General features: G+C 40.1%; 1 protein-coding gene across 2 annotated transcripts; it reads left to right on the top strand.

Moving 5' to 3' along the window:
• Nucleotides 1-105: 105 nt before the first annotated feature.
• LOC116035253 (cytochrome b5 reductase 4) lies at nucleotides 106-27,577 on the top strand. Of its 2 annotated transcripts, XM_031278246.2 has the most exons (16): nucleotides 106-322; nucleotides 1,496-1,620; nucleotides 2,951-3,104; nucleotides 3,627-3,727; nucleotides 5,315-5,399; nucleotides 6,736-6,817; nucleotides 6,924-6,981; nucleotides 11,477-11,570; nucleotides 13,012-13,044; nucleotides 13,161-13,283; nucleotides 14,967-15,107; nucleotides 16,889-17,035; nucleotides 20,753-20,903; nucleotides 23,676-23,762; nucleotides 25,776-25,937; nucleotides 26,988-27,577. In XM_031278246.2, exons 1-16 carry the CDS (start codon nucleotides 202-204, stop codon nucleotides 27,040-27,042), a joined length of 1,719 nt encoding a protein of 572 aa, XP_031134106.2. In that variant the 5' UTR covers nucleotides 106-201; the 3' UTR covers nucleotides 27,043-27,577. The 2 variants fall into 2 exon arrangements, with proteins under 2 accessions (XP_031134106.2, XP_035862269.1); XM_036006376.1 differs by lacking the exon at nucleotides 1,496-1,620 and having other exon boundaries at nucleotides 217-322.
• Nucleotides 27,578-27,988: the final 411 nt, after the last annotated feature.

The following is a 27,988-nucleotide window of genomic DNA, read 5'->3' as shown; positions in this document are numbered from 1 at the left end:
CTTTGGTTTAACACGTGTCTTAGAGTGTAAGTGCACATGGACCTTTATTTTGAAGTCGGAGAATTTGTGTCCTTAAATCCTCTTAGCAGATTAACCTTTCAAAAGCAAACCCTTCAGTTGCCCTGATGAAACTCGGCCTAAATTGTATTACACTGTAAATAGATACAACATCAAAACTCTGTGAGATACCATGTTTTCACAATGTCAGACGAAAACCAGAGAGATTCAGAAGAGGATGACGATGATGACGACAGCGAGAGTGGATCAAGCAGAGGCCAAAATGGTTCATTTTGCACCAATGTATTCAATAGTTTGATTTCAGGTGGGTTATTTGCATTTTTCATGTCAGTTTGAATTGAAAGCATCGGAGTGATTAATATTGTTAATAATGACTGTGCTCCATGTAAGTCTCTCAACCAATGTTAAAAGCCAGCATGCACAATAGTCTACTGGATCCTGGGGAGTGGCAAACCTGAACGTAATGCAGCCATTGTTAATGTTATTACACCTGTGCTACTCCTGCTATGACATTTCAAAATATCTGCGTAATAAAAAAAGATAGAGGGGGAATCCATCCATCCTAATATGCACTTTATGGTTTCCTCTGTAAATCAGCATATCTTGTAAACGAGCTTATTTTGTTTGATTTAAATTCAAACCTGATTTATTTTTTAGTTTAAAGGGTATGACTTAAATTTGGTTTCACGTGTATTATCATTAATTTACCAACATCTTCCTCGTTGTCAGTGTTTTGGTTTATTTCGTAAAAAGAAGAAAAGAAAAAAGTTTATTGAAATCAAGAAAGAAAAAATGAAACACCATGGTCATTTAATTTTTCATTACCTTTATCATTCCAAGTGTTATTATTTTTGAGTTCTTAAAGGAACTTACATTGCTTTCTTGTCCCGTGATACCTTGTCAATGCTGGCTTAATCTGCATTGCGTTATAGGCCCTTTTATAAATACATGCATGGATAAGCCTACCATAGACATACATACTGTTTATATATATATATATATATTGTATCTATGAACGAACAGTAGAGGGCAACAGAGGACCGTCGCAACTTGATGACACCATTTGTTGACGTCGTCGTCAAATTGTGCGACAATTAACATTAGTGAGTGTAGTCTGCATGGTGGCGGAACCAATTACTTAGCAAGATAGCGAGCAACTTATGAATTTGAGTCTTAATTATTTATTTAACACGGAAAATATTAACTTTAATCGAATTGTAATGTGACGATATATAATTTGCTGTTATTAGTTAGCACGTACTGTCTTCTTAGCCTAGCTTAGCTTAAAGCCTTTTTAGCTAAGCAGCATTGCTCAACACAGTTTTTCAAGAGATAGCTAGCTATGTGTCACAACCAGTGACTGTTAAGGTCACAACAAGGGAGGGACTTGTGCCTTTTACATCTAGCAGCCAGTGTGACTAAGTTACAAAACTGTCGTGCATGTGTGTTATGTGGTGAACTACCGTTTGTTAAATAGGTTTTCTTCGAAACTGGGGCTGCCTCCGAAGCGTTCCCAACATGTTGAACATTCCCAGCCAGTCGTTCCCTGCGCCGGGTTCCCAGCAGCGGGTCGCGCCGTCCGGCCAGTCCGGAAGAAACAAGGTAACACCACAACAGATGAAAATCACTTCTCCTTTTTATAGAAAGTATACATAAACCATTTCCAAACCCTGAGAGTGTAAAGTTGTCTTGCAGTGACAAAAGTAGCCTACATACCATAAAATAAAGAGAACACCACGTCTAGGAGCTAGCTAACGTTAAATCCTTCAGAGCTGAATTAAGATCATTCGTCTTCATTTCGACATAGCCTACATATATATATATATATATATATATATATATATATATATATATATATATATATATATAGTCAACAGTATAAGTTTCTGTTGCTCACAGTGAAATTCAAGTTGAAATAAGAGTAAGGAAAGAGCGTGTCAGTAAGTGTATAAAGTAACATAAAGTAACATAGCTACAGTAAGAAATAAAAAACGTTAAGTAGAAGTAAAGTGAGATAAGGTTAAAAAGATTGTTTCTAAAACAATGGATTGTATAAATTATATTGTAGTGCATTGTGAACATAATAAAATAGTGTCAACAGAATTACAGTACAAACATAAATAAGTACAGTGTGAATATTAGTAGCAGCAGTAGTGAATAAATAACAGATATTGCACATGTAACTGATACATTATTGCACCAAGTAAGTATTGTACATAATTGTCCAAGAATATTGAGATGTGATGTGGAAATGCGTGATGTGAGTCCAGTTTTGACACTCCAAGCATGTATCACTCAGAGGGAGGAGTTGCATACTTTGATGGCCACAGGCAGGAAGGACCTCCTGTGGTGCATCATTTGTTGAGTCTGTTGGTGTCTGCCAGTTGTATGTTATTAAAATTCTGTCGACGCACGGGCTCTACGTGACGATGCTGTGTCTTAAATTTGGTCTTATAGGCCGGGAGCCAGGTCCACTCCTCAGGATGTTTTTTGCTACCTTTTTTTCACTCTTATTTTCTATTATCTTATACCTTGGGCCATCACAAGTTGCTAACGACCACCCCCAACTCGGCCCCGTTTGGTCTCAGGGGCCAAAAAACAGCCTTTTTGGGAAATGCTTTTGGCGGAATGATGTAATTGTGAATATTAAGGTACTGCAGCTACATAAACATAAATTGATAGACACAAATTGTCATCAAAAGTGATCATTTTCAAGTATTTTATTATATCTACCACTGCCTCAAATGTACATGAAAAACTTCCCAAGTTTGTAAGCTTCAATGTAAGTCCAACATGACCTTTCTAGCTAGAGGATTACAGCTGGTATAACCAAAGTTTTCCACTGTACCTTGCATATACCCATATCTCCAGAAGAGAATAATACAAAGCTATCTTCTTTTACTTGACTCTGCCCTTGCCTTTTTAACGCTAGGTGGCGTTGAAGCCTGGCCACAGTCTAATGGACTGGATTCGGTTTTCCAAGAGTGGAAAAGATCTGACAGGGCTCAGAGGGCGCCTGATTGAAGTTACCCAGGAAGAGCTGCAGAAACACAACACAAGGGATGACTGCTGGACCTGCATACGAGGTGAGCCTGCATGGTAGTCTGACATGGGACAGGGGTTGCTTCACACTTAAAGGAAACAGGTGAATAAGTTAACCTGCATGGTAGCTGTTAGGGCTGAGACGATATGCTTTTGTCAATTGTCGATCAATTTTAGGGGAAAATCAATCGCTTTTAAAAATCGTTGCAAAAAAAAAAATCATGATTCATACGATTTAAGACCCCTAGTAGCTGTAGTGTTTAGCAGGTTGGAGAATACTTGATCTCACCTGTCTCAATCCAAGTCTCCTTAAAAAATAATCCAAGCCACACTGTAGGGTTTGTGAAAAAAGCCTTTATTTTACGATTGCAATATGCATTGTATCTTTTGTATTTGATCTTCATCAGGGTCATTGTCAGCAGTGGCTAGCTGACAAGCTACTGCTGGCATTAAACATAATGCCATCATTTGACATACAGTAAGTGTGTGTGCTGTTATCATTTCTGTCAGCAGAGGACACTGGAACGTGAAAGACACAAAGCTCTTTTTCCTCTGGATGTTTTCAGGTATGGTTTACAACGTGACCCCCTACATGGACTACCACCCTGGTGGAGAAGCGGAGCTGATGAAGGCCGCTGGGATAGATGGCACTGAGCTGTTTGACCAGGTAAGGAAGGGGATGGAGAAAGAGCACCGTCGTTTTCATGGTACTTTATAAACTTAGAGGTACAAATGTTAAAGGTGCAATTATTTTCCAACTTCAACTTTTATTATCCCAAAGGAAGTTTGAGCTGCAGAGGCATCAAATCCAGGGTTTCCGCTGGATCTTAAAGGTCCCATGGCATGAAAATTTCACTTTTTAACATTAATGTGAGTTCCCCTAGCCTGCCTATGGTCCCCCAGTGGCTAGAAATGGTGATAGGTGTAAACTGAGCCCTGGGTATCATGCTCTGCCTTTGAGAAAATGAAAGCTCAGATGGGCCAATCTGGAATCTTCCTTTTATGACATAATAACGAGGAAGGTTACCTCCCCTTTCTCTGCTTTGCACGCCCAGAGAATTTGGCCCGCCCATGAGAAAGAGAGACATCATGGTTTGCAAACGAGCGAAGCATGGCAGTTGATCAAGGCCACACCCCCACCCTCCATCTTGCCCCCCTCTCTCTTCCTCAATAGCATTTAAAGCTACAGACACAGAAATGGCACGTCCTAAGGAAAGCTCATTGTGGGACTGGCTCTAGTGGCTGTAATTCTGCACCAAGGCTGAATTTCGGAAAAGAGACTTCAGATACAGTATTAGGGGACCACTAAGGCCTATATAAAAGCATCCAAAAAGCAGCATGTCATAGGACCTTTAAAAAGTCTTACATTTCAAAATCGAAATGTTAGCCTTAAAAAGTCTTAAATTCACTAAAGTATTGTGTTCTAGGTCTTAAATAATTTTAAACAGGCCTTCATTTTCCTACGTTCGTGCAACACTACCTCTAATGCTCTTTTTTTTAATTCTGTGGTGTTGTAGTTCTTTCTTTTGTAGTGCAAATATAATGTTGCTGTATTACGACTACAAATGAGACCAACATGCAACTTATATTGCTTCCAATCAGCTTTCGTGTGATTGGCGCGGGTCTCTTTCAGATTGTACCACGGACATAAAACAGATTTTATTCTTCAGCTATGGGGAAGTGCAAGTTTAGTGATACTTGGCTTGAAAAAAAAGGCAAAGTTGATGTTGTGATAAAGGTCTTAAATTTCATTCATAATGGTATTAAAAAGTCTTAAATTTGACTTAGTGAAACCTGCAGAAACCCTGAAATCACATCAAGGACCATGACAAACATAAAATATTGACAGCACAACAATAGCAACAAACACAGAAACATTACACAACACAAATGAAAACCCAGTACGCACGCCACACTGAGCCAGCAGCTAAAACACAAGATACTAACACTAGAAAACAGCACAGTAAATGAATACATGTAAAAGGTTAACTACCGTTTTTTTTTCAATCTGGACCCTATTTTCCTATGTTTTGTGTGTAAGTGACTGATGGGAACAACAACCTTTGACATTGGTCCAGTATTAAGCGAGATTGCTGCAGTCGGCAGCGGCGAAATAAGCTACAATGTAAGTTAATGGGCTGCCTTGTGAGTGCTGCAAGGTTTAATGCAGTTCTATTAGTTCTTTAATCTGGTTATGGGTGACTTGATCGGGTTTACATGTGTTGCTATGGTGACGTGTGTGTTTTTTGCATAGGTCCATCGTTGGGTGAACTATGAGTCCATGTTAAAAGAGTGCCTGGTGGGCAGGATGGCCACCAAGGTCACCACAGCCAATAAAGGTACACACACACACACACACACACACACACACACACATTGTCACGTAGAACACATTAGGCAGTCCTTCCAGAAAAATGTGGCGTTTTTTTGTGATTGTTGCGGGCAAAAATCCTTGATTCTGCGGCACGTTTTCTTAAAAAATGCAATGGAATATGCATGATATTTTAGGCAATTTTATGCGATGAAATTGCGAAAACTGCGGTTTCATCATGGCTTCATCGCGGAGTTTGCAGCTTTTCGATGATGTTCACGGTGCGTAATTACGTCACTTCACAACGTTCCCATGGCAACGGGAAAATGGCTGCTCTTGTGTGAAGTAAACGCAAAATGCTAAGATATATGAGACTTTTTTGCAACGAAAATGCGGGGATTATGAAATCATGCAAGTCCCGCATATTTTGCGCGGAAATCGGCAATTTATGCGGCGAAAGTGCGGCGTATTTGAAAAAATGTGGCCCCCGCATAAATATGCGGACTTTGGCTGATTATGCATTGAATTATGCAATCGCATAATCGCGTTTTTCTGGAGGGACTGATTAGGGAGCACTCGGGCTGTTACTTAACCTGTTTATCAGTGTCCCACTCCCATTAATGCAACCACTATAGGTTCTCTTTCTTTAACAAAACAAATGCATGGCCCGTATACATCAAACGTCTTACCCCCATTTTCCACCGGGCACGTCTGCGCTGCGTTTTAATAACCATTTAAATAACCAAAGAGATCTTTGTAAGAAAAAAAATGTACGTCATGTATTCATTTAAAAAAATATACTTTAATATACGTATTGGCATCTACACCCAGTATCAGTCTGACTGTAATTTATGTTATTCTTGGCTTGAAAAATAAATACATACAAATATTGTTGGTTGTGGTAGATGTAAACCATGACTGTCACAAAGCTGCATTTTTCACTAGGGCCCTGTTGATGGATCCTGCACAAGGCTAGTCACAAAAATGGTTTAAGCACATTGTTATCCCACAAAATGTTTCTGCCTGAACCCTTCAGGTTACCTAAATGAATGAGCTTAATATCAGAAACAATATGAGTAAATTCCTAGGGGATGACTTGATAGTTCTAAAAGTAGTACCAGTCTGTCACTTTTGAGAACTTTTAACAAGTTGATTTCCTGCCCTAAGCTCTCAAAAATGTGACTAATAAAAAATTAAAAAAGAGATTAAAAAAGAAAAGGAAAAACACAACTCAAGCAAGTGTCTGCAACTGGATTTTCATGTAGTATTAGAATGAGTGTAAACAGTGGCTGCCTGCAAATCTATCTAAAGAATTATGGTATGCCTCAGTAGTGGTTGGCGTTCATTTCTGTTTTTCTTGTCAGCTATCACCCCTCCTACGCCACCGACTGGCCTCGCCCCACCTATGTCAGTGGCTCCTCCCCAAGACAAAGACTCCCGGCCTCGGTATGAAAGGACATAGTACATCTAAAAACAAATATAATACAGACACGTCAAAGTTAAACTCATACTCAATGACATCATTATTATGTGCTGTCTGTTGTTTGTGTAGGTATGACTGGTTCCAGACTGACGTGACTGTTCATCTGGTCCTTTATGCTAAACGGAAGGTAATCCCTCATCGACCACACACACATTCCTGAGGCATCAAATAAGCTACTGAGCTCTGTTGGCATACAGTGGAAACTGCAGTTAAAAATGCCAGTGGGTTGAGATATAGAGTCACATAGTGTCACAGCCTGGCCCAAGGCAGGACAAAGGAATGGAGACCACGCTTAGTAACTAAAGTAAAGTAACTAAAAATACGTTTATTTTACATAACTAAAAGGGAAGTTGCCATAATGACAAACTAATACAACCAAAGCAAACAGGGTGGAAGCCAAGGGTATAGAAAGAGACTGGCTGAGCTGGTGAGCTGAATCTCCCCGATGATCTGACTCCACCCACCAGGCTGATGAAGGGAGGGGCATGCACAATGAGGGTTGTGTCACAAGTGCGTGATTGTTATTTTTGCTTCAAGACTGAGACCAAGCACAACAAAAGAACCCAGAAATCACTGTTCATGTGTGTGTCCCCTGCTGCACCCTCTATCTGCTGGCTAAACACCAGGATCCCTCTTGATCTTCACCTTTGTCCCCCCCCAACCATGTGAGGGTTGGGGCAGCGTAAAGCTAGGTTTATGGTAGCCACGGTGTTCTGGTTGGGAGGTGCGAGCGCCATAAAATGACGTCGCCACGGCTGCCGTTTCCAGCGCGAAGACTCCGCAAGCTGTCGCGGCGCGTGGTCGTGCACCTCTGAATTTTTTTAACTACGCGCCCACTGCGCGCACTGCGCTTTCAGTTCAACACGGTCGGCTGGGAAGAGCAGGTTCGCCTCTACAAACGTGTGATTCTCCATGTGCAGACCACAGGGAGTCAAACAGCCTTTAATTTGTGGTCAGAGAGAGACACCACACTGGGAGAAAAAGAAAAACATTTTGCTGGAGAGTGTGGAAAAACATGAGCGATCGTTTTGTCAAAGCTAAAAAACAGCTTCATGGAAAGAGTGTTCTTAACACTAGAAGTGCCGGAATTCCATAACTACTAGAACTGCAGTGAGCGGTCATTTTGACCGCCAGATTCCAAACTCTATAATCGCTCATGATTAATACCTAATTGCGATATTGTATTATGTATTGTATTAGGATATCTTTAGAAAAACGTAATAACACCGAAATGTACATTTTAACGAGTTTAATTATACATTTGAGTAGTAATACGTGTTTCAATAATTCATATCATGGCATAGTAAACCGTAATTATTTCATACATTCATATCCCGAAAAATATGGTGTGAAAATTCATTCAACTTAACTCATAACAGCCAGATAACAATTAAAAGTATCTTATTTGAACATTTAGCTATAACCCAACCTAGTACTGCCTCCGTTTTGGCGTCTGCTGCGGTGCGCAGCGCTGCTCGGACCGTGCGTCGCTGCCCTTTTTTCCTCCATAAACTCCGCTCTCAGCTCCTCGGCCAGTTACTGCATGAACTTCCTCCGGACAATTTTACTGCTGGTGCACTCCTTGGAGAGGATGCGTGCAATGATTCCAGCCAGTTCGAGGATGTATAAAGTTATATGAACATGTAAACAGCCACCGGCCATCTACGTGTTCAGCGCCTTTCACAGAGCGAGCGCCCGGTGTTTGCCTTCTGATTCAGAACAGAGTCCATCCACGCCGTAATAGCCTACGTTACCGACTCTGGCTTTGCCTTCAGCCCATCGGTGATGCCCACACTTGTTACTTGAGACCGCTAGTTACGTTTCTTTGACAGAGACTATGGTAGTTACTAAGCAACCAAGATGCATCTTCAACCGCGCGAAAAATTAAAAACAATACCGCGGAAATCCGAGCGGTCAATATGACCGTGTATGGTCGAAATATGTAAAAGTGATTGTATTTTCTTTGCCTTTTAATAATCGCATAAATAATTTTTAATAATCGCACTCTGCATAACTTGTCTAGTGTACTTACTCAGTGCATAACTGTCCATCTGGTCCCTCCGGTCTGGGTCGCCGTCTCCAATTTATTTTCGGGACATGGAAAAAAGTTTCAAGTACAGCCCTGTTTATCAAAGAGGGGAAATCTTCAGACTGTACAAAACACTGCGTCTCTTGGGTGTCGCGACGCAACAGGTCCCAGACACTCCTGTTCGGTGGCCATAGCTTCACAATGTCCGCAGGTACACCACCAGTTTCCCAAAGTACGAGGCTGTGTTGCGGCATTGACTACCAGTAGCTCTCTCTCTCTCGTAGCCCTTTCACGGAGCTCCCGCAGCTCTTCGTTCAATAAACTGTCTGTACACTTACAGAGTTCTCAATGCTTCGCTTAACATTTAGGGACCCTCATTATGCTACCGTTGAGTGTGGTGATATTTTGAGCCTTTTTAGTGGTATGAATAGCCTGTGCCTGTGCCCCGAATACTAGCGTTGTAAGCTAATCAGCGGTCCACGCTAGCGTCTTTCAAGCTATAAACACATTTGATTAGCATGAAAACATGTCCCAGAGAACAACAGAGTGGGTACACATCTGTTATTAACCCCTAGGTTTGTTTTGCGCCGGAATTGTCCTTTAACATCCGTGATGGGAGTAACACGTTACAAAAGTAACGCAATTTTAGTAAAGTATTCCTTTTTGCTGTAACGCAGTAATATAACGCATTACTAATAAAATGTCGGTAATATTATACCCGTTACAATCTCAGTAACGCAAGTTACAGCACATTTTAACCCGACATTAAACTTATTCTTTCCGCGTACTGTCCATGTGAATGGGGTTACCACCAGAGTAGTCGATTCTTAAATACCACTTAAGCCTTAAAAACTTGATGAAAAAAAAAAAGTGCAATTCATTTAAAAAATCATTGTAATTGATTGTAAGCTCTAATTTATGCATATTGAGGGTTTTTCCTGGCTCAGAATGGGCATTTATGGGGACACATATGAAGCGGGTTGTCTGGGGGGTAATGGGGGGGGGGTTTTCCATTATGAAAAAAAGTACCTGGTACTGGCTAACAGGTACTTTTTTTAGTATCATCTCCGTTCCAAGCGAGCTGAGGCGATACCAAAAGGTGACGTGAAAACCTGCAGGCTACTGATTGGTCAGAGAATCGTCACTAATCGCTGCGTCATCATTGCTAGCGACAGACGGGAGTGTCCTGAACAAACCCGCCATTTTTAAATAGTTTAGCCAGCGGTGGTTTTTTTGCTGCCTCCAGCTTCTTTTGAAACAAAATTTGTCTTCTGGCAGTGGCAACAGCAACACACCTTCGACGTCCTGTGTGTGTGTCGCGTTAGGTCATGGCAGTTTCCTGCGGCGGCGCTATGACGACCAGCCGCGCTCGCTTCACGCATGAGGCGGTACTAAATCTGCAATGGAAAATGGAGGACGGGGCACCGCGGTCGAGCTGAGCAGAGCTGCTACTAGCAGTGGGTAAGCGCCAAAAGACTTCATTTCCTGCACTCTGATACATTTTCAGGCTCAAATTTATGGTAGTGTTGTCAGTTAAACGCATTATTAACGGCGTTAACGCAAACCCATTTTAACGGCGTCAATTTTTTTATCGCGAGATTAACGTTCTTTTTGGCCTAGCAAACTTTGTAGTTTTTTTTCACATGCTGTTGCAACAACTAGTAATGTTAGAAAAACTACAACACCACACCGGATCTAGCTAGACCGGAAACAAAACAACAGGCACGCTGCATACACTTGTTTGGGCTTGCGAGCCGACCAAAGAGTAGTAGGCTAACGTTACGTTTTGAGTGGATGGCGAGCGCGAGACGCCGAAATGGATGCCAGTAAGATTCTGAATGGAAAGTTTAATTTTAAAAGTACCAAAAGTGATCTGTGTGTTTTGTCGTTGTGAACTGAGCTATCATCGCAGCACGTCCAGTCTGAAATACCACTTGATGGCCAAGCACACAGCTGATGCTAATTCTCCGCCCCCTATTTAAAGCCAGGTGACAAAAGCACAAAGCAAGCCGATCCACTTTTCCATGTTGATAAGCGCATTAAAATGAGAAAAAATAATTGGATAAAAAGAAATCAAGGGACATTTAGAATAGATACAAATGTGCGATTAATTGCGAGTTAACTATGACATTAATGCGATTAATCGCGATGATTAAATCATTTGACAGCACTAATTTATGGTAAAAATGTAGGCTATTCAAGGAAAACACAAAATTGTGGTGGCAGGTAACAATAAAAAAAAGTATAATGCAGTAAGGGAAGGGGGCTTTCGCATCCTACTACACTTGACTACAAAGTCCAGTTCATTTGATTAGTATGAACAGGGCATAACGGTAACTTATTTCCCAAGGAGCACATTTTGCTCCTAAGGAGTGACTTACATAATACAGTAGTGTTATGAATACAAAACGTTATGAACTGTAATGTTTTTTTTTGTTTTAAAATACATTCTATTGATGAATAAGTTGTCAGTGATGTTAAATATACAGTGGTACTTGCGATTTTCCTTTGGCGCTGGCTAAAAACGTCTTTGGGGGGCGCTAAAACGTTCTCTATGCAGGAAAAAAACTGATATTGTTTTTTTTTCTGTCAGATCCCCAGCTCGGGCTGCACCACTGTTGATCTTGAGGCTGGGGTTCTACGGTTAGAAGTGCTGCTGGGGCAAATGTCCTACATGATACATTTACGTGAGTAGAGCTATGGCTTTCTACATTTAAAGTTCTTTCTTCTGCAACAAAACACATAAGTGAGACACGCTGAGGTACAGCGCATATTGTTTTCTTCTTCTTCCTCTTTTCTTTCTCCTGTAAAGCCCTTTTGTAACTTCTGTTTTTGAAAAGTGCTACATACAGGCATGGACCGGTTTGAGATTCTGACCAGCAAAAATATCACAGTTTCACTAGGGATGCACCGATCTGACTTGTTCAGTCCCGATACCGATGCCTGGACTTTGTGTATCTGTCGATACCGATACGTTGTTGAATTAATAACACACTGTATACCTTCCACCTTATACCTTCCTTCCACCATATGGAAGAGACTAAAGGCACCAGACTTTCCTAACTAAACATTACTTTCCTAACGAAGACAAAATAACATAGATGTATTGAATTCTTATTCATTTGTACACTCAACTCTTCCAGCATGCGACACAGGCATACGACAGAGGGAAAAAAACTAACAAAACTCGATCTGGCCTTGGATCTGTTAATTTTTCCGATCCCCGATCCAGCTATTTTGTCAATATCAGGACCGATATCCGATCTTAATATCGGATCAGTGACCCATAGGTTTCACGGTATTGCGGTATTGCAATTACAGCTTTAAAATGTTTTATTTTTGAAATGTCTGGGTAACAAAAACTAAAACTTTTTTCCATTGAACACAATGTATTTAATTATTAAACACACTGCACACTGGCAGAGAGAGGGATTTCTAAAGTGCACTTTCTGTCCTTGAAGACTTGAAGAAAAAATGGTAAGACGAAAATGTTAGTGGTTTTAAAACCGTGACTTTTTCAAACCGCGGTATACCTTAAAACCGGTAACCGGCCCATGCCTAGCTACACAGTACCGTGTAGGTTAAGTTTGGTTGCTTGCTTGTCAGTGCCAGGATTACCTACTGGTTTAAAGGGTGGCCATCCAATAATATTGAATTAATAAGGTACAATTAAATTCCTATAGCTATCTGCAGACAGCAGGACAAGTACTCCATGTGCATGGAATTATGCCACACAACTCCATATAAAGATCATTGCAGAGTTATGTGGCTAACATATTTCAAGATGTCACATGAATATGGAGCGTCTACCCCAGTTCATGCTAATGCAAATGTAAAATTTCAAGCCAAAAGGAATACTTGGAATTGATGGTGGTGGTCAGTATTCATGAAAAAGGACAAGTTTGTGAACGGGCACCACAGATTTTGATGATGAACAACTAAACACCTTACACACTGGACCTTTAAAGCCCTGCCTACAAAGTAGGCTATTAGACAAGTTGCTGACACCATAGCACCAACCATGATTTATGCAAGCATTTGATTAGATAGGGACACACTGTTCACAATGCCATGCTGCCTTACACATGATTTTGGATGTCAAATTAGTCTCATTTTCATGCTTTTCAGGTCTTGCTGATGAAGTTGAAGGAACTGTTACTGGTAAGAAAACATCTTGATTCGATAAAAAAAAAAAAAAAAAAATAGATATAGATAATATCTGCAAAGTCTGTGTAACTGTCATGCGTTCTTATTCTTAACTGTCATTTCTTCAACAGTCCACACTGCCTTTTCAGTGGGAAAGATCCAGATCAGCATACGCAAACAGGCTAAAGTTAAATGGACAAGACTTGGTCAACCACTGGAATTTCACAATACATTTCTACGCAAAAAAGACAGAGGTAAGATCCAAGATCAAAGAAATCATTCCACTTTGGATCTTTTACTCTTTTACACTAATTCTTAGCCTATAATTTGAATGTTACTGACATACCTTGTAACACACCAATTAGTCACCTAGAGGTGCAGGAAATGAAACAGCAAAATTGCATAAAGAAACATACAGTGGTTTTAATAATGTCTGCATTCAAAGCGAATGCACGCACATTTTTTTGTTGGAAAGTTTGCAAGAGATTTTGTAGGCTCATCTGTTCCAACTGGGTCGTAGGACGCAACAATGGAGGGGGATGCATGCCAAACCTAGCAAGATTTCACCAGAGCTGGATGCTACACAATCACTGCTAATCATAAAAGACTAAGCCTCTTAAGCACTGTTTAACTACACACATTGCAACATACGCATACCACATGGGCACAAAGGCCGTGAGCAGTGGTTCCCCATTTCAGTTCCCGTTCGGTCGGAACGTTTGCTACATGTCATTGCCTACTCTCTTTCCCTGCATTTTCTGTCCCTCTCCACGCCACTCAGCTGTCAAATAAAGGCACAAAATGCCCAAAAAATAGGCCAGCCTCAAACATTGCAAATAAAGTTTCTGGATGTCTCTTATTATATCTGAGAAATAACCTTAAATCACTTATAATATAAGTGGTGATAAGTGATCAGGGGTGTCAAACTCACCTTCACTAAGGGCCACATATCTTTGACTGTATTACTGCATGTCACTTTTTTGACATTTTTGAAGCGTTTTTTCGTCATTTTTGTTGCTTTTCTGACTTTTTTGTGGCTTTTTCCAACGTTTTTGTCACTTTTCTTTTTTTAATTATGGCTTTTTTGATACCTTTTCAAATTTGGCGCATTTTTGTCAGCATAAAGCCCTACAAAAGTCAGCAAAAAAGTAGCCATCATAGAATGTAGCAAGTCAAGCAAAACCATGATAACATTTTTTACAACAACCTGTTTCACAGCCTGAATATGCAAAGTGTCTGTGTTGTGGGTGAATTTTTGAGTTGGCAATTCTGCCAAATTCTGCTTTTAGTGTCGCATAATTGCCGTTTGAAAAACAGTTTCCCTTCTTTTGGTTTGGCGCACAACTAAGATTGCCAAATTTTATTATGAAACTGAATTGAAATGAGGCCGAAACTAAATCTGCAAGGGGCCGGGTTCTTCCCGAGTGCCTTGAGTTTGACACATGTGACTTATATCATCATCAGAACTTCCAGGGGTCCTGCTTGGAAAAGAGGAAGGCAGTTGAGTTTAGCCCAGAAAGAGTCTGCGTCAGTCAGCCACGACAGTTGAGTTTAGGCACCGAAACGACAAGTTAAGTTTAGAAAAAACATTGTGGTTTGGATTAAAACACTCCTGAGGAACGCTTTTCGCACTTGGTCCAAGTAATGTTGCCGTGGCTAGCTGTCAAAGATGGCGACCGTTCTGCACATGCGCGACTCACGTCGTGTAGGGGACTCACATTGTGTCTTGACATACGCAACTACACCAGAGAACAGAGGAATGCAATGTCTTAAGACCCACCAGTGCGTCAACCAAAGCCACTGCTTCCTCCACATCTTATTTAAAAATCTTTCATCAGATAACATTGGATATTCGCTTGCTTATTAGGAACCCATGAACATTTTATCAATGTCTATGTTAATAATAAGTCTACATTAATTGATTTCCTTTTTTGCAGCTCTCTATTATCGGGATTGTGTGTTGGTGTCTAAGACTCAGGTGAACCATAACACCCATGTGTTCAGATTGCAATTTCCACGTGGGACTGTCATGCATGTGCCTGTTGGAAAACATGTCTACCTCAAAGCCCTCGTTCAAGGTAGGGAGCCAAGCAGATGGACTACACTGTGCTGAATACAGTGAATACAAACATTGTTCACTTAACCCATTGAAATAAACGTATACATATAGACAAGTAAGGAAAACATGTATGCTGCTGCCTTCAGTGGTGAGGGTGCAGTACTCAGAGCCACAGCGTCAGTGTGGTACGCTGAGTCTGTAAAGAATGGGAATTGTTGGGCTCTACCAAGGCTATATTGTATGTCAGTGAGCATGTTTCCTCATCATCCACAACCACTAAGTACAGTAGGTCCCATGTCTGCTTCTTTCAACAGTCTGCTTTTTTTTTTATTAAAGGGGAACTATTATATAGCATTTTCAGGGTCATACTTGTATTTTGTGTTCGTACTAGAACATGTTTACATGCTTTAATATAAAAAAAAAAAAACACTTTATTTTTCTCATACTGCCCATGGCTGCTGCACCGGTATTCACCCTCTGTATGAGACTCTCACTCTGTAGGAGCACCTGTCTCTTTAAGCCTCCCTCCCGAAAAAGCCCAGTCTGCTCTGATTGGTGAGCGTGTTTTCTGGAATCTCCGCTGTGCTCCAGTTTTGTTTCACTAGTTGAAGCTGGAGTTAACTGCAACTAAAAATCACAAATAAAGGCTTCCAAATACTACACAACCGGACATGTCCCAGCAGTAAAGTGAACCAAAATTGAGGGAGAAATGACCAGCATTGGCCGCCAAGATTATACCTATCTGGCATTAGCATGCAGCTAATTAATAATTAGTATTATGCAAACGTTAGATTGTAATGGAACGAAGCAGCACTTTCTACCGTCAAAAATCGCAGATAAAAAATTCTGAACCAAATACTACCCAATCGAACATGTTTCAGCGACATTTTGTGACTTTTACTGCCGTTAGCATGTAGCTACTATAGTTAGCAGTTCACACTAATAGAAATTAGAATGGACACTAATAGAATATTAGAATATATATAGCACTTTCTACAGTCAAAAATAGTAGATAAAGCAACAGAAACGTCGGGAAAAGTGCCAAAAAAATGTTTGAAAAAGTGACAGAAACTTTTGAATAAGCAATAAAAACTAAAAAGTGACAAAAACTAGGTGGGCCAAAATGTATTGTCAACCTAAATTGTTATGCCGGCCAGATCAAAATGTGCCGGTTCAATCAAGGTGCCGGTTTTGGCCCTCGTGCCTTGAGTTTGACGCATGTGGTTTGGATGAACATTCTATTTTTTCATGCAACGATAAACATGCTGGCTTTTAATCAAACATGGTGATGTCATGATTTATGATATGATGTACACTGCTGTTCAAAAGTTTGGAATCTCCTTTTCACAAAAGCTTGATTGGGTCCAGTCAGATTGCTGACAGGACCAATCTATTTTTTCAGGTCATAGAAAGTCCTCTTTAAAAAAAATTGATGTTATTTTGTATGAGGGGTTTGTTTTGAACATGGGCAACAAAACTCTGCACAATGGTTCAAACAGATTCACAATTGAGAGGGCAGAAAGAGAAAAAGATCCCTCTGAGCAACAGTTGAATAAGAAGAGAGTGAGTCAGGCATCATTGGTAAAAAAGCTGGAAGCTTAGCATAGAACTGTGTGTAGATTAAAATATGAGGTTCCTGTTTCAGTGTCAAGTGCACAATAATGCAGTCTATAACAAGCTGGAGTTCAGGGGTGAGTGTTTAAGTGTCAGCTGCTCTGAAGAAACAGAGTGGACTTAACTAGATACTTCATATGATTAGAAGAAGTCTTAGTAAATTGTTATTTTCTTCTCCATATCCAGACACAGAGGTAGTGAGGCCGTACACCCCAGTAGATCAGAACCTGGAAGCAGCCTCCCTCCGCTCCTCTCAGGAATCCGACCTCTACCTCATGATCAAAGTTTACCCTGATGGAGTGTTCACCCCACATCTCAACAGCCTGTGCATCGGTAAGCCACAGACTGACTGTATTGTTCTTGGGGCTATGTATTATGTTTAGTTTGGATCAAGGTTATTATAGTTTTGCAATTTTCACTAGTTTTTATTTTTATTTCGTTTTGACTTTTTGTTTTCAAATTCAATTTAGTTTGACTTATTTTTAAAGCAGGTTTGCTAGTTTAGTTTTTATTTTTTTTAAATGCTTAGTTTCAGTTTAGTTTTTGTGTTAGTTTTAGTCTTTTTTTGTAATATGGGTTATTTGTCAGGGGCAAGATTCAAAAAGGTCAGAAAAAGTATTGTGTAATAAAAACGTACTCAAAATTTTAGAAATATGTATTCACAATGTATTCAACAATAACACCGGTACAAAAAATGTACATATGATGAGCACAGATATGTAAACAGTCTACACAAGATGCCACAGTAAGTGCAAAATGTGTAAGTGACGTGTTCCAGGAAAAAACCTAAATAGCCAACAGACTAAAGAAGACATACATGAACAGGTGTTTTGAACTTTGGTTCGAGTAAAGTGGCGAACTTTTTGAAGTCAGTCAACTCACACAGTTGTGTAGACATCCCGTATTTACTAACCAGCAGCTATCGGGTCGCTGGTGAAAGCCCTCCTGTAGTGTTCTCTGTCCTACGGTTGTCTCCGTCATGCTGCCTGGCCCTGTACCCATATATCCACTCTGTACCGGGGTTAGCTTCTGTTTCGGGGAAAGGGGGCTTTGCTTTCTCCTTTACCTTGTTAAGGTAAGCTAGGTTAGCCTCCTTGTGTGCGCTTCTCAAATGTACTTTCAAATTTGTGGGATTTTTCCCTGTAATAAATTGTCCACATATTTTACCACCTTCCACTGCAAGGCACTTGCTTTTATCTGACACAGTCATAATCAAATAGGACTCTGCCGCTTTCTTCCGACTTTCGGTACCGCCATGATGCCAGGCGAGGGGCATGGACTATGTTGTGTTCAATTTGACATGGAATGTTGGAATTTCTGGGTTCCCAGTCGGAAACCATATGTCTATGGCATAGACTGTATAAAACAGGTCTATGGTCGGAAACGTCAACTCAAAGAGATATAATGTTATTTGCTCTGTGAAAGACATTGACAAAGACGAAAACTAAGGACATTTCCTCCATAATTTTATTTAATTTTAGTTAGTTTTGCAAACAGACATTACAGTTTTAGTTAGTTATCTTTTATTTGTAATGCCTCGTTTTTATTTTTAGTTCAGTTAATGACAATGTTTTTTCCCTCCTAGTTTCCGTATTTTCTTTCTTCGTTAACGATTATAACCTTGGTTTGGATGGGTTATTATTCGGTTCAACAGATGAAACATGAACACCGCTAGGTGATAGCCGGAAAAGAAAAACAGATGTGTATATGTTGGGGCTGCACGATATGAAGAAAATATGTGATAACGTTGTTAAATATCGCGAAAACGATATTATTTGCAATAAATATACAGATATGAAAATGTATTCAGTTCTGCATTTCTGTTGCTTTCAGTATTCTTCTAAATAAAACAAACTGCTTGTTGAGTTTAAAACAGATGAAGGGAAATCATTTCCAACATTCTTTTATTGAACAAATTGAACATTGAATTGAATATAAAAGGCACCACAAAAAAAAATGAGTTACATTTTAATGTGCAGTTTTCTACTCATATTTTCTTTTAACTAACACAAAAAATCTCTGTGTTTCGCGATGTGTTTATTTTGTGCCAGTTGATATTGCGATAACTTTAAAAAAAGCGATATATTGTGTTTGTGGATGGGTATGCATGTCTATATGTGCGTGTAAGTACACACACATACATGCATGTATACATATATAACAAGTGATTAATTAAATTGTACCAGAAAAGATTTCTTTAACTTCTTCCTACTCTTTTTTTGAACATAGGAATCCTTATTTGAATCATTTACAATCATTTTCAAAGATAGTATTTTGTTATTGTTGGTTTTTCTTGCTTGTGCTGAAATGTTCTTCTTTCTTATCTTTTTATTTTTATTTTTAACATGTTCAAATAAACTAAACTACAGTCAGATGTTTGTACATAAAAGCGCAGGTTAGCACAATCTGTAATTAGTAATGCAGCATAATGCTTCACAGTGTTGTGCCAGCGCTGGAGTATGGTCTGGCTATACCGCTTATCTATTCTGGGATAGGAGGGGAAAAAAAACTCTAGTTTGTTTGGATTTCTTAAAACCAATCACAACCATCCTGAGCACCGGATGCAGTAATTGTGCCTCTGCAAATAGATAGCATAAATAGCAGGAAGGGAGGGACATCCAGCTGTTAAAGTGGACATATTGTGCTTTTCTGTAATTTCTGTCATACCTACAATATTATAATGTTGGATTTTCATGTTAAACATGTTAAAAAAACATTTCCAACTGTTCTGAGCATTTCGGTTTCAACAGTTTTTTCTATTCTCGGCTAGGTGTTATGCACCTCTAAGCCGGCCTGCTATGATTGGTCATCTGCTCCAGATAGGCAGGACTGGAGTTTCTTTTTTTTTTTTTTTTGCCACTGCGGTGTTAACATTGTCACATGTAACTACACACTTATGGCAGTAGTGTGAAGCTGCCAGTATGCTTCTGTCTGTCTTGTGCTTGTCGGATAGTTTCAGAAATCCCCATTCCCCTCCCATACCTTTCCGCCATCGTATTAGGGTATGCTGTGTCGAACTATTGTAACTGTAACATCCCAAAACCAAAAATCCTCGGTCCTCGATTTATTGTTAGATGTTAGTATTAAATTCAGCTTGTTAGCTTCAAATGTGATCTACTTCAAAATGAGAAACTATTTGATCATTTGATACTAAACTGCAGCAGTGCTGTATACAGATATCTTCATTTATACCCGAAGGGCAATTCAGTTTCTACAGTCCACCGAAATACATTCATAGTCATCAATGACAGAGGGAGCACAATGGAAAGTTTGAGATCTAGAAGTATACAACTAGAAAAAGATTTGATTTATGTCGTATTATTATATTTGACAATGATTTTTTACCTTTTCTTTATGTTCCTGCCGTTCATCCAGCTGGCTTAATTGTCCCTGGGTCCATCCTCATCTTCGTTTTTCTTTACTTCTTCCTTCATCACTCTTAGATAAATCACTTACCAATTACTCTAAAACATGCCTGAGTTTCTATTCAAAGAGTCATAAACATACCTACTGCTCTGCTGCCCTCCAGTTTTTCAAGTACCAGTATTATATGAGCTCTAATAATTATATTTATTTTCCATTACCGCTCCTGCAGATGTTACCTAATACTAATCTCCTGCTGTACCTTCATACGCTCTCCATCAGGAGCTATTGTGGGCTAGTTTTTGTGGTCAAGTGGAAACACACTTTTCTCTGTGTGGTTATGGGTTCATTTCTAAACTGTATCTTCTGTAATAACAATGATTGACCCTGTATGGGCCTATACAAGGGTTCACGCTCTTTTGGATGTTCTAATGCTTACGTTTATTTATTCATATTAACATCATTGAATCCCGGTTTGTAGCAATGTTTCACATTGATCAATAAAAAAAAAAAAGAGTAGAAACTGAATATCATCAACAAAATGTTGCCTGTCCCAAACTCTACATTGTCCCTTGAACGTTATTTGAGGTTTGCACTGTTACTTAGGAATTGTTACCGTGGCAGCACTGTGTGATCCATTGTATGAATTGTGTGTTTTTTGTTCACCTATCTGTTGTTACTCTCTAGGTGACTGTATACCCATTAGTGGTCCAGAGGGTACCTTCAATCTCCGCCCCCTTCGTGATGTCACATACCTCTACTTAATAGCAGCAGGCACAGGGTTCACACCCATGACTCGCCTCATCCAACTGGCCCTACAGGACATTGACACCATCAGGTGGGACCTTTAAAATGTTGTGTAGTCATTGTTTATTATTCTCTTTCATTATGTCTACTCTCTCCTTACACTCCTAACCCTTGTGTTGTCTTCCTGTCGACAATGCAACTTTTTTCTGGGTCAAAATTTAAAATGAAAACTTTTTTTTAGTTTTTTTTTGTCACTTTTTCCGATGTTTTTGACAATTTTTTTCTACGCATTTTTGCCGTTTGCTGATTTTGAAGCTTTTTCCGACATTTTTGTCACGTTTCTTTAACATTATTTAAAGGTGCAGTAGGTAAGACTTATAAAACTAACTTTCTGTCATATTTGCTGAAACTGACCCTATGTTCCAGTAGAACTACATGAAGCAGGTCATTTAAAAACAAAATCCAGCTCCTCTGGCACCACCTACACCCTGTAGTGCGATTTGCAAAAATCCACAGCTCCCTGTTCAGATACACCAATCAGGGCCAGTGGGGGGTTCCTAACTGTGTGTCAGTCACTGCTCATGCACACGCATTCATTCACCCTTGTGGGGGGAGCTTTAGCAGAAAGGGGGGAGGGACTGAGAAGTTGTCGATGTTCAAATGTTTTGGCTAAGTCCTGGATCTTCCCAATCCTACCTACAGCACCTTCAATCTTTTTTTTCTTCAAATGCTATACAATTGAATAAAGCACCCAAATTCAATGAAAGTAGTGAACTGATTATTTATTTTACTTGTGAAGAGCATTGTATGGAAGCATCCTGGTTATTTATTTTGACAATTTGGTTGAAAGAAACCCAAATTTCTGATATAGAAAGTTTTTGACAATGGGTCAAATTTGACCCCAGCACAACAGGAGGGTTAAAGGGAGGCTTTGCTGATTTCAAACAGCTCTTGTTCATGTTACGCTGGGTTTCCACAGGCATCGTTTTTCAACTGCATCTCTGCTGTATCTGTGACGTTCAGCGGTTTGCGAGCGAACTTGTGTCACCACAACATGATGCCGACGGTGTTCACGTTTTGCAGACAATTCTTATCATTTAATTATTTACAGGGCTCCAGACTAACTTGTTGCCTTGGTCGCACTGGTGCGCCTAACTTTTTTTATTTAGGTGCACCAGCACAAAATTTAGGTGCACCCAAATTTTTCCTTGCCTCGCCATTAACGCCACAATTTCAAGGTCTCCTTTTTATCACGCTCCATATACATTCATATATATATATATATATATAGTGTCAATTATTTTAAACAAGAATAAGGAGTTGGTACTTTTTTTTTTTTTTATTTGAAGCACAATTATACTGTACTCAAAGTCTTATAGCGGGTCCCCCCTTGCTGTCAAATGCCCCTCAGATGGCCAACACCTGTAATTTGGCCTTCTTCCCCTTTGGCCTTGACTAAACCAGCTTTCCACACTCCCTAGCATCAAAATTCTCCAAACTGGGCCCCTCCACACTGATTCTTATCAGATCTTCCACTAATCCAGGACTATAAATCATATCTCTGTATTTTTCGGCTGAATGGCGATACACAATATATATCTCTATTTCTAATATATATATTTTTAGTGGGCTAAATGTTCAGTTTTAAGTCAAAGCCACTTTTCACCACTTTTATTAAAACAGATGTGATCAAAATAAAATGCAAAACAGGGTTTCCTGCCCAATTTGAAAATATACAGCTGCAACACATGTAAATTATCTGAAATAAATAGCCTGGGATATATTTAAAAAAATATATCTCTGAGAAAGCTCCTTCACTTGTTTTCAACAACAATAACAGACCTGGATAGCCCAGTAGCTCATATAGGGAGAGAGGGGGAGTACGATGGACTGAAGCGTATGCTACTCACAGAGTGACGGCTGACTCATTATGAATGGGTCCAGCACGGGTCGAATGCGCTTTGGCGGGTCAGCGGCGTTACACACGTCTTGTGTATGAAATGTCTGTATCGTCCCTGGCTGCGCTGCATTTTTATGAACTATGATAATGTGGCCATGGGTCACATCTCTCGCTCAGGTCCAGCAGGCTCCGTCTCACACGCTATTACTCAACGAACTGAAGTTAGTTCCATTCAATAACTTCTTCTGTGTTTTTCGCCGTGGCGGCCGCAATAACAGAGAGATACCAGCGGAAACACTGGTACCAATACAGGTTTCCCTCTCATACTTAATATACAGCTGTGTTAATAACGATTACAACTGTAGACAAATGTCAGCAGTTTGGACCGGCGGCGCTGTGTCTCTCCATGTAGCAGGTGAGCCGTGTGTGAGTGAATGGGGGCGGGGCTGCGTGGAGGAGAGATCCAAACACAGGCACGGCTTTACAGAAGAAATGGGTCACGTAACGCAACATTAAACCACATCGATATAAACGACATTGCTTCGTTAGTGGAGAGGCAGCGGATGTTAGGTGCACCGGTGCGACCTAGGAAAAATCTTAGTCGCACCCTTACAAATTTTGGTCGCATATGCGACCAAATTGGTTGCACTCTAGAGCGCTGATTTACAATGTTAGTATTACTACTCTAGGTATAACTTAGACATTTTAGAATTAAAAGTGTTGTGAGGTGAAACATTTCTGCTATGAAATAGTGACATTTAAAGATGTTTGATAGCGTGTAGCGACGGCAGTACCTCCAACACAAAAAGAAAGACTCCATGTCCTCCTCGTCATCATCAACCTTTACCATCCACAGTACTGTGCTAAGAAAACAGACAGTGTGTTCTATTTTACTGTTTGTATCACTTGATTATGAACTCAAGGACTTGACTGATAATCCACAACATGTTTGTGCGTCCTCAGAAAAACCAAGCTGCTCTTTTTGAATCGACGAAAGGAGGACATCCTGTGGCGCTGTGAACTGGATGAACTGGCTGCTAATACTGACAGGTACTGCTGCTGTGTGTTTCAAGCCTGTGTCCCTGTCACAACCCGGCATACAAATGTTATTTATTATAAATTAAATAAACTAGGGAGTGGAGTGTGTAAGGGAGTGCTGTGAGGATAGCGCACTGTGGGGCTGTTTTGAATTGTAGAACAATGAAACCAGAAGGAGACTGCTGAGACAGTAGAAAAATATTGAAGAGATCGGATCTGGACCTGGGCCCTTTTTCAGTTGTATTTACATACATACATCCATTATAGAATAGAATACACTTTATTGTCGCCGAGGGGAACTTTGTCTTGGGCATAGTGCTACAATCTGTTACTTCACAAAATAAACGTGTGTTGTGGATTTTCTTTATAATAAGATCTTTATTAAATCAATTTAAAATAAGAGTATAAGAGATAAAACAAAAATCATCCACATGTAACAGGAAAACCATTCTAAAATGAACATAAAATCAACATAAAAACATAAACATGAGATCAACGAAGCATCTTAGGACATAAAAGAAGGACACATATGACTGACAATACGACATCTTAAATAGTAACTAATATTTAAAGTGCAAAGTGCAAAAAGTGCTGGTGTATTTATTGCACCTTTGCTCTGTTGTGCTAAGATTTACTGTTGGAGTTCAGCTGCTTGATGGACGTTGGAATAAACGATTACTTAAGTCTGTTTGTTAAATCTCCCAAAGCTCTTTGTGTTAACTTGCCACAATTGCAGCATCCTATTAAGAAGGTCAGATTTCACAGCTGCAGTCTTTGGCAAATTTGGTTGGCGCTTTACAATCAAAAATGATGTGCTTCCTGGTTCAGAAACACATGCTGAATGGTACATGGTACAACAACATGGACAAGGAGAGATACGTTGGAAGTGTAAAATAGTTTTGGAGGTGAGGAGCAGAGAAAGACTCCATCTATCTCAGTGTCAATTTTATTTGTATAGCACTTTTAATTACACGTTAACCCAAAGTGCTTTACTTTACGAATAGAAAATAAGGAAGACATACAAGTGCGACCACACACACACACACACACACACACACGAGTCTGGATCGGGCCGCATTTTTCTGTCCGAGCCCGGCCCACGTCTGACAGAGCAGTAACCAAACCCGGCCCGAGCCCGACAGGCATTAAGAAATTTGTGTCTGAGCCCGACACAGTTAAAATCTCATTTTTTTCTCCTACTAATGACACATGTACTTTGTTTGTGTGGAAAGCCCGCTATTATTAAGCAACTGTAGGAAGGCATTCGGAAATGTCAACAGATGAGCTCATTAGCGCACACGGGGCAACAAGCACATGTTAACACAGGCACGCACCTACATAATAAGCTTTTTTAAATTTAAAATGTTCAATGCCTTATCGCGCTGATGTGACCGAGCCCGACCCGAACCCGAACATCATTTCTAAATAACTGTCCGAACCGGTTCGGGTATCCACAATTGCAAATAATTCAAGAACAGCATGCAAGGACTGATGAGCTCAAGGAAAGCGGGCAGTAGGATCATTGGTCAGATATGGTGACTTCAGAATTGTGAATGTGGAGACTTTGACAGCGTGGAAAAAGACTTGTGATGTATGAGATAACAATGGGAAGAAATAGCAGAAGTTCACTCCATTGACTGTGGAACTTCTGCCAAGCTTCGTTACACAACTTCTGTTTAGTATGCAGTCCACCAGAATACATCAGAATTGGCAATGTTGAAGGATATTAAGTTAAGCTAGCCTCAAGTGGCCATTTGAGGAACTGCCGTTTTTGGCACTTCCGCGTTGGCTACATTTTTCAGCAACCAGAGGTTGCCGTTTGGTGTAAAAGGGTGAAATGTGAGCAACTGAGGGACACACTGAGTTGAAGTGTGAATGCACACTGGGTTTAAGGCTTGACATATCCACATTTGTATTGAGGCAGAACTGTGAAATGAAGATGATTTTCAGCTTTACAAATTATTCTGCTACATCCGGACCTCTGCGTCTTTGTACATCTTCAGAATGTGTGTCTGTGTGTGTCAGGTTTCAGGTGGAGTACGTCGTCTCCGATCCCTGTGAAAGCTGGACTGGCAGGACGGGTCGAGTGGATGAGTCCATGCTCAAGGATTTCCTCAACGGGCCCGACGGGTCCAAACGCTATGTGTGTGTGTGCGGCCCCGATGCCTTTACAGAGCTAACGATAGGGTGTGTAATATAACCTTTGTTATATAAACTTTAACTCACTGTCCTAGTGCTCTGAGAAAATAATGCATCGAATGCACATTTCATTTGTAAAGAAGAACATAACATGAATTTTCTGCTTTCGTTCTTTTTTGCTGGAAACAGATATGATGTAGTCGCCATCAGCGTTACCGTATAAACAGAAAATATTTAGGTGAATCATTGGTTAAAAAAAATCACGATACATACGATTTTTGATTCTTTTTTTTAGTGCTGTCAAACAATTAAAATATTTAATCACGATTAATCGCATTAATGTCAGAGTTAACTCGCAATTAATCACAATTATTATTATTATTATTTTAATGCTCTTATCAACATGGAAAAGTGGATCGGCTTGCTTTGTGCTTTCGTCGCCTGGCTTTGACGAGGGGGCGGAGAATTGGCATTAGCTGTGTGTTTGGCCATCAAGTGGTATTTCAGACTGGACGTGCTGTGATGATAGCTCAGTTCACAACGACAAAACACACAGATCACTTTGGTCTTGTCAATGGAACCATTTGGCAACTTTTTAAAAGTAAACTTTCCATTCAGAATCTTATTGGCATCCATTTCGGCGTCTCACGCTCACCATCCACTCAAAACGTAACGTTAGCCTACTACTCTTTGTAGTAGGTGTGCGGCGTTCCTGTTGTTTTGTTTCCGGTCTAGCTAGATCCGGTGTGGTGTTGTAGTTTTTCTAACGTTACTAGTTGTTGCAACAGCATGTGAAAAAAACTACAAAGTTCGCTATGCCAAAAAGAACGTTAATCTCGCGGAAAAAAAATTGACGCCGTTAAAATGGGTTTGCATTAACGCTGTTAATAACGCATTTAACTGACAGCATTATTTTTTTCCCACGTATTTTGCCTTTAACAAATATTGCAATTAATTGTGCAGCCTTACTGCAGACCTCAGAGTGCAGTGACACTCAGATCTTGCCTAGAATGTATCAACTTTGTCTTGTACTCACTCACTTTTTCTTTGAACGCAGCAGTTTCTTTCCTCGTCCTCCTTTTCCTCTTTGTCTTTCAGGTTGTTGAAGCAGCAGGGCTTCAGTGAAGAGGAGCTCCACGCCTTCCAGGGCTGATGAGCTCTGCCTCGACCCCAACTCCACCCTGCAAAGACTGTGTGCCTGTGAGCTAGAGAGCGACACAGAGAGTCCATTTTAATTTATTAACCTGTGTTTGTGGGAGATGAGTGGAACATTGTATTTCTATGCACCAAGGACGATGAAGATCCCGACAGCAGGCAACACGACCCAGGCTTTGATGGGCTGTAAAGACAATCCTAAAAATCACAGTTTAGTAAGATTCGTATGATTCTGGCTCGTTTTGGTCCGTGTCTGGAATAAAGTTAATAATGTTTATAAAACTATAAGTTGAAACATTGAAAAGGTATGTAAAATAAAAGCAGTAAAATATACTGAGACACAGAGAAAATCATGAGATGATGTAAACTGATGGATTATATGCAATATAAAAACAGAATTAACATGAACTTTGGAGTGTGAAGCAGAGGATCTTCTGGAGATATTTATGGATCTTAATGTTCCAGTTACATGGATGATTTTGCAGGAGAGTTATAACCATTGCTGTGAAATAAAATGCATTATGGTAACATTTGTAAAGGTTAGTCTCCTATTCATTAAGACTGGGGCAATTTTCACTATTACTTCTGATTGGAGTCTTGACTCACCCACATTTCATCTTGAGTCGTCAAGTTAACCTTTATAAAAAGAGTTGATTTATTTTGCCTTTTTAAAGAGACCAAGACTGACTCGGGAGAGAACACCACACTCTCCTCGCCTCTTTACTCAAACCCCTCCACGACAAAACAGTGAAAAACAGACATTTGAAAAAACACCAGATGCACCAATCAGGGCCAGGGGGGGTGTCTAACTGCGTGTCAATCACTGCTCATGCACACGCATTCCTTCTCCCTTGTCAGGGGAGGGGCTTAGGAGACCGTTTTGGGCTTTAGCGGAAAGGGGGGGGGGAGGGCCTGAGAAGTTGTCAATGTTCAAATTGTCCTGG

This window comes from Sander lucioperca, chromosome 10 (genome assembly GCF_008315115.2).
Source record: "Sander lucioperca isolate FBNREF2018 chromosome 10, SLUC_FBN_1.2, whole genome shotgun sequence".
In the NCBI taxonomy this organism is placed as follows: domain Eukaryota; kingdom Metazoa; phylum Chordata; class Actinopteri; order Perciformes; family Percidae; genus Sander; species Sander lucioperca.
The sequence above is the reverse complement of the archived record's forward strand: the minus strand, read 5'-3'. Positions and strand labels throughout refer to the sequence as shown.